Source organism: Sceloporus undulatus, chromosome 2 (genome assembly GCF_019175285.1).
Source record: "Sceloporus undulatus isolate JIND9_A2432 ecotype Alabama chromosome 2, SceUnd_v1.1, whole genome shotgun sequence".
NCBI lineage: Eukaryota > Metazoa > Chordata > Lepidosauria > Squamata > Phrynosomatidae > Sceloporus > Sceloporus undulatus.
Window position 1 is genome coordinate 78,106,830 of NC_056523.1, and position 7,908 is coordinate 78,114,737.

General features: G+C 41.0%; 1 protein-coding gene across 4 annotated transcripts in view; it reads left to right on the forward strand.

Moving 5' to 3' along the window:
* Positions 1 to 7,908, forward strand: part of MST1R (macrophage stimulating 1 receptor) — an 82,284-nt gene that overhangs the window by 25,638 nt on the left and 48,738 nt on the right. For 3 of the 4 annotated variants that reach the window (XM_042449662.1, XM_042449663.1, XM_042449664.1), the window contains exons 3-4: positions 5,598 to 5,786; positions 6,785 to 6,910. In XM_042449662.1, coding sequence (XP_042305596.1) covers positions 5,598 to 5,786; positions 6,785 to 6,910 — 315 coding nt within the window. Of the gene's footprint in view, positions 1 to 5,597; positions 5,787 to 6,768; positions 6,911 to 7,908 lie in introns of all 4 variants that reach the window. The other variant, XM_042449665.1, reaches the window with a different exon arrangement.

Below are 7,908 nucleotides of genomic sequence, written 5' to 3' on the forward strand. Positions count from 1 at the left end.
AATTAATTTTTAAAAATATAAAATACTTATTTTATTTTATTTATTTTATTATTGCTTGTTTTATATTTTATTTCATTAATTTTAATTATTTCTTGTTTTTATTTTATTAATTTTTATTATTGCTTTTTTCATTATTTTTATTATTAAATATATACACCCCTGTCTTGTTTTTTATTTATTTATTCATTATTTTTATTATTAAATATATACACCCCTGTCTTGTTTTTTATTTATTTTTTCATTATTTTTATTATTAAATATATAAATATGGCCAGAAAGGGCCATATTTCTGCCATCTGTCTAGGAATAATGCCAAAATGTCCTCGGTTTTGATCATGCCTTAGAAACATGCATTTAGATTAACATTTTTAAAAATCATCAAATTTTTTCGCGTGCCCTCCATTTTTAGAAAAGCGTGTCCTACATTTGAAAATGTTGTCCTACATTTGTCCCAGTTTGGAGATCCTGGCTTATGGCAACCCTACCTAGAAGCAACTGTATGAGTACATCATGGTGATGACACGATGCAGCCAGAGCTCTCCAAAGTCCTAAGGAGATTATCACACGGAGGATAAAGACGGGAATGAAGATAGGGAGCAAGCAGGAGGACCCTCAGCTGATCCAGCTCCAGGGCGACGGGGCCGAGATAGGGAGCAAGTGAGGGGACCCTCTGCTTCCTCTCTTGGCCCCATTGCCTTGGAGCTGACTCAGCTGATCCAGCCCCAAGCCGACAGGGCCAAGAGGGGAAGCAAGTGGGCAGCCAATGGCCATGGCAGGAGAGGGGCGTGTGCCCAGCAGGAGGGGAGCTTGCCATGGTGGCTGGCTGGCAGGGCACAGATTACTAGCCATAATGGCCACCGCACCCTGGCTCACTCCCCCCAAACTGAGGGACGGCCCCTCCCAGCCGCTGAGGCAAAGCTATGCCTAGGTGGAGAAGAAGGAGGTAAGGATGGAGGGTACAGAAAGGAGCGTGGGGAGAGGGGCTTGAATATCTGTGGAATGCATCCCCCGTGAATTCAGAGGAAGAACTGCATTGAGATTGGTTCATAAACAATCTTATGTTGGAAAGGAACAATAAGATATGCAAAGTGTCAGGATGGAACAATGCAGGATCAGATTGTCATGATGAGGAAATGCAAAGGAGGCTGTGAAGAACTGTGAAGAAGTTATTTCTTCCAATTTTGTGAATGGTCAATAAATATCAGATGAGATTGAATTTGTGAAGTCATTTGTGCAGGAACATACAGAGTTCTGACTTCACATATAAACATCTGGGGGTAGAGCTTGGAAAAGTTACTTTTTAATTAAAACTCTCAGAATATTCCATCTAGCATAGAAAACAGCCATGTTGGGAGCCTTAGTTCCCCAAAAATATTTTGGGGGGCTCTGGTTAGCAACTAGATTGACATTAACAGCCCCAGAAAGAGTCATACTGAAAGACTGTTTTGTTTGCTTAATCATTTTCAGCCTGTCTGCCTTTCTGTATGGAAGTGTATAGCAACTCATAATAAAACAACCACAAAATCAAAATAAAATCATAAAATAACAAGTCAACCATAAGACAGTAAAAGACAGCAGCTCAGCCTTCAAAGAGACCAAACCAGGGGAAATGTCTTGAAATGCCATTGTCTTAACTGTTTCCTTGTGACAACAAAATCAATGCTGAGGATTACTAGGAAGAGGACTGAAAATAAATGAAAAAGCATCATGATGTTACTATGTGACTACAGACATTCACAATGCTGTGTACTGCTATGAATATTCTATAAAAATAGGGGGGGGGGTCATAACTCAGTGGCAGTGACAGATCACATGCTTTTCTTGTAAAAGGTAGCAGGTTAATTTCTTGGCAATTCCAGGTAGGGTTGGGGAAAACCTGTCTGAGACTAGCAATCAATGCAGACTGCTGTAAAAAGGATGCATGCCACACATGAAGGAGAGGGAGAAGAGTAACACACAGGGCTTAGGGACCATGATGTAATGTAGATTATCCAGATAGCTGATGAAGAAATACAGAAAGTGGGAAGAGGGATTTATGTTTCTGGCTTAAATAAGAACAATTCAATTATTCAGTTTAGTAAGATATCTAATAAGGTTTTAAATAATAGCTCCAGTATGATATAGCTCCTGCCGCTCCCCATTCCATTTCCCTGACATCCGTTGTTTTTTAACTGCACTTTTGAGATGTAAAACTCCACATCTTATACCATGCAGTGTATAGATTGTGGTGCTGAAGTGATCAAATCGAGCAGGAGCACTATTTGGTCTTTTGCCCCTTTGTCTTTCCTCTAAATCAGGGGTAGGCAACCTTTTTGAGCCGGGGGCCGGGTTGCTGTCCCTCAGACAACTGGGGGGCCGAAGCCAAAAAATAATTAATTAAATTTTTTTAAATAAATAAATAAACCAGGACAAATGTAGGACAAACATTTCAAATGGAGGACATTTTTTATTAAAAATGGAGGACACGCTAAAAATTTGCTGATTTTTTTAAAAATGTTAATATAAATGCATGTTTCGGAGGCTTCTATAGATAATTTCCCCCCTTGCCTGACGCTTGCCACCCCTTGCCCGCCTCCTCTTGATAGGCCAAAGGCACCATGCCCTCACGCGAGAGGCCAAAGGCTCCGGCGGCAATCGGCAGCAGGACCAGGCTGGGGCCGGTCCCAAGGCCTTGCCGGGCCGGAGGTTGCCTACCCCTGCTCTAAATCATCACCCAGGAATGCTGACATTCCTTCTTTCTGAAGCCCTCTTGCCACTAGTCTTTCCAGAGCTGAGACCATACCCTCCTTCTTCAGATTTGTGGCTTTAAAAAAAATTCCAGTCAGGACATGTGCACCCTTATGATATGTTGGACTGAAGGAAGACGAGACAAATTTCTGGATCCTACTTTGATTTATGGGTCTTGGGCAGTCAATCCTAAGTGAGCGATAGCAGGGATAAGCGGAAAAGTTGATAAATGGGAGCAGAAAACCCGTCCAGGGAAGTCCCACATTGAATACCTTTCAGAACATAGAAAGGTGAGGCCCTGAGTCAGCAGAGTATTGTAACTGACTAATGGCTACATGACAAGACTGTAACTGGTTTCAGTTTTATGACTTCCCCACAAGGCCCCCTGAGAGCAGTAATGGAGAGCTTGTGTGTGGAATGATCACGAGCTGAGAATACTTATTATCCTTTAAGAAACTCATTCACTCCAAGAGAGGTTTTCACAAACTACTTCGTCCCATAATTATACCCCACAGCTACCTTGTTAGAATGTCAGATTATTCACACAGTTTTCTGTGGTTTTTTTCATTGTAATAGCCTCAGGGTGACTTAACCCTGTCCATCTACATTCAATGCAAAATGGAGTACAGAATGTTATGGGAATTTCTGCTGGTACTTGCCTATTCCATAATATAAATAGGAATTGTTATGTTTGTAAGTGCGTAACCACCTAAGAGAAGTTTTGCTTAAAACAAAACATAGGTGCATTTGGAGCATACAGATAAACGATCCAGATGTTAATGGAAAGCATTCTGATATTTGATTGCTCTCTCTCTCTCTCTCTTTGTGTGTGTGTGTGTGTGTGTGTGTGAGAGAGAGAGAGAGAGAGAGAGGGTGTTCGGGGGGGCGGAGGGACAATGTTTGAAGTTCAGTATCTCCTCCAGATTAAGGACTCCTCTGCAGAGCTAGGCAGAACCTATGACTAGCTGTGTACTTGGTTTCTGACCCGATTCAGGCATAACAGAAAGCCATGGTTAATAACTGACTAATTAACTAACTGCAGTATGCCTGAGGCTCATCTACTCCACCTCCATCTTTTTTTCACCTGCAAGAAGCTTAAACTTCTAATTTGAAACAAGAAATTGAGCTCTATTATACCTGAAGTCTGGGAGGAGTTTATTTATTTAAAACTGTGGTTACTGAGAAGCAAAGATCAAAGTTCAGTTTCAAATTTTTAATCCACAGTTTAACCAAAAATAGTGTTCTCTGACTTAGTTTTTGTAGTTTGATATGACCTGCACTTAGAGTAAAACTAGAAACAGATGTGTCCATTCTTGGTAAATCTAAGGCTTGCAAAGCTCACCCATGTAGCAAGAAACCATAGTTTCCAGTTAACCTTTGAACTGGGTCCTTTGCATGACACTTGTCCAAGTGTTTTTTTCCTCATCAACATTGTGAAATATCCCATTTGATTTTTCTTTTCTTTTAAAAAAGTTGGCTAGATGTGTGTTTCACTGCTGTGATTTATATTAGGACAATTTATTTTTCTTCTCTCATAAATTACTCTCTCTCCCTTTCTGTGATTGTCATTAGGATGTTCTATTTCCTTTTGCTTTGGTTTCTGCTTCTGCCTCATTAATGTGAGTTAATTGAAACTCCAGATATCTTTTCCATTTCACAACAGTACCTTGCACAATTTTTTTGTCCATAAGCTTACTGTGTTTACAGTAATTGGCTGCTCTCTTCTGTAGCAACTCGTCTTGATTTTTTCCAGGTCCTGCGTGTGACTGAACACCATTTGGTTATTTGTATGCTAGGAATCTCAAATGTTATCCAGGACCAGTTTCATTTGTGTGTGAACTGAGCTGTATACATTTGGAAGACAATGTCCCAGGGCACTGCCATGATGATAACAGGAGTGTCCTGCCACCAAAATGTTTTGTGCATTACCTTTGATGTCATTTTGTTAGAATAATTTAGCCAACAAATAAGTGAATCCCAATAGGTTCAGCCATGAAATACTGCATATATAATACACACAAGGCTTCTGTTGTGATTTGGAGGATGATAGTATTGGGTAGTACTGGGTAGATAATTAATACTGAAAAGGAAAAGAGAATATAGGTTGGTAGATAATTAAATAAAGGAGGTAATTATTTAGTTGGGATCTATATCGACCATGGGCTCATCCCCAGCAAAATTTCTCGAAGAAAATTATGGAATTTTAGAACTTTCTGTCTTACACTTTGTGGTCTTAGCAGCAGCAGTAGAAGAAGAAGTGTGTGTGTGTGTATAAAGACCAGATATTTTGTATTGATCCTTACTATATCCATAGCTTAGTCTAACCAAATCAGAAGCAAACTGTCTGCTCCTATTATCATGTGCCAGAGCAAGCAGACAATGTTTCTAAGGCCTTTGGTGCTGTCTAAAACAGATGGCAAATCAGGTTCATTTGTTTGGGGAATTTATATTCTTTACTCATATTTCCAAAGCAGGTAGGTGAAGCAGGAGTCTATTTGGCATCTTATCTCACAGACATGATGCCCAGACTGAGGAAATAAGCCTGGAGCAATGTCTGTATAAGACCAAGTAGGCATTTGTTCATTCTTCAGGTTAGCTGGCATGGCTAACCTGACAGCATTACTACAAGCTCTGGACATTACACAGCTGACATTGAAACACAGCAGAGATCAAGTGAAGACACTCCCTGTCCAACAGCTGTCCTGGTGATACAGGGCAAAAATGCATAAGCCCTTCTTCGATCAGAAGGCTACTGCACCTTAACCATGATGTAGAACAGGGAGTGTCAGCTGACACAGCCACAGCATTCATGACCCTGATGTTTTACATTCTCAGTTATCTAAAACTACTTCTGTTCTTTGTCATACCAGGTGAATTATTCTGCTGTGGTGGTGGACACCAGCTGCCAAAGGAAACCCACCTATATCGCTACAGATAGCTACAGATTAGACCTTTTTAATGGACGCATGTCTGATGTGCTACTGACATCCATCTTTGTAACAGTAATAGATGAGGTGACTGTGGCTCACCTTGGCACATCAGAAGGGCGTATATTACAGGTCAGTTAAACTCCGACTTTCAGCACTGGTGTATCTATATTTCCATGTATCAGTTGTGCTGATAATATGGTGAACCTCTTGGTGCTGTGAACTACCACAAATGTTTAAATGTCTTTTTGTGTTGTATGGCTGGGGACCAAATAATTAAATTGGTTAATATTTACAAAGTTTTATTTATATTTTGCTCTTTTCCTGTAAGAAACATTGCCAAATCTAATTCTTTTAGGGGCTTAGCACTAGGCCCTGTATAGACCGGTCTGAAAAGCCGGCTGTGGGGGGGGGGCAGAGTCAGGGCATCACATCCACATGACATATGTCCCGACTCCACCCTGGGGCGCCATGAGGCTGTGAGCCCCTCCACATGGCGTATGGCATCATTGTGCTCCTCTGGCACTGTGAACATACCACACAGTGCTGAAGGAGTGCCACCAAGCCATGGCAACGCAGCTGTAGTGCCCTTTCTGGGCGCAAAAAGGAGCTTCTTTTTGCTGCTCCTTTTTGCACTCTGGAAAGGCCAGATTAGGGCCACAGCGTGCAGTTGCCGTGGCCCCAATCTGGCTGAAACGGGTGGCTCCATGCTACCTCATTGGAGCTGTCTGAATAGCCCCTTAATGAGGTCATTCACAGTACCATCACACACACACACAAACACACACACACACAGTACCATGTTCATATTTAAGCCAATCAAAATGCTATCAAGTATTGTAAGAGTAGCTGCTCGGGTAGTATTCATTGCTGTTATGGGTTGTATTGGGGCTGTTGGAAAGTTGGCTAACGATGAGCATGGATCCCTAGTGCCCAATTCAAAGGTAATATGCATTTGTTTCAGCATCTCACAGTACTTCACAGTGCTTTGAGCTGATCATGGACATATGAAGCTACAGTTCTCTGGCTCCTAATTAACGGTCTCAGCAGACTAGTGTCCTTGCCAAATTAGTAAGCATATTCTCTTCAGCTCTTTCTGCTATAATCAAAACAGCTGTTTGTGTTTCCAGGTAGTGCTTCAGGGATCCAGTGTTTACACGGTGAGAGTGGCCAACTTCTCTTTGGGGGAGAAATGGCCAGTTTTGCGAGAGGTCAGCAAGCTGAACGACTCTTTGTTGTTTGCAGCAGGAAATAAGGTGAGAGATATGAAGTGCTTACACCTGACTATACTTGTCTTGAAATGCCTATTTCTGGAAATAAAATGGATTATCCCAAAAATTGTTCTTATTCTACATTAAAACAGAGTGGTAAGGCTATTTAGCCTATAATCCAATAGTTCAGTCAGATTCAGGGTACATGTTCAGCAAAATCTAGTGGGAGAAGCTTTCTTCACTAGCTAAAAATGCACACATGGTTTAAACCAGGGATTCAAACCCTGGTCTCCTGATTTGTAGTCTAGTGCTGAAACCACAACACCTCACAGACTCTTATGACTGACCCTATCATTTTCATAAAGAACTAGCTTGTTTGCTATGTCAGAATAACATCTGTTTCCCACTTTAGGTCCATAATGGTTTATTTTTACCAGTAGCTACTTTTCAACATATTTATTTGATTTGATTTATATCCCACTTTCCCCAATATGGTGACCAAAGCAGCAACATGTCCTTTCACTATCATTTCTTTAGTTCTTTTAGCCTTAGGAATTAGTGTTTCTTTCTGTTGGAATCCTTTGAAGCTGATGATCTTTATTATTATTATTATTATTATTATTAACCTTTATTTATAAAGCGCTGTAAATTTACACAGCGCTATACATACAACCTATTTAATTGGACGGTTCCCTGCCCTCAGGCTTACAATCTAAAAAGACACGACACAAAAGAAGGGAGTGGTGGTGGGGAAGGGGCCTGTCTAGTAAAATAATACATATAAAATACATAGCAATACAGGAAATGATTCAATAAAACAGACAACAAAAGAACATCAAGTAGCAAGTGACAATTATGCAATGCCTGGGAACGCTTCTCTGAACAGGATGGTCTTCAGCTCCGTTTTGAAGCTGGTTAAAGAAGTGATGGCTCTTGCTCGCAGGGGAAGAAGGTTCCAGGAGTGAGGGGCAGCAAATGAAAAGGGGCGAATCCGAGATGGGGCAGAGGAAATCCTGGGCTGGGACAGCAGACCTTGACTACCT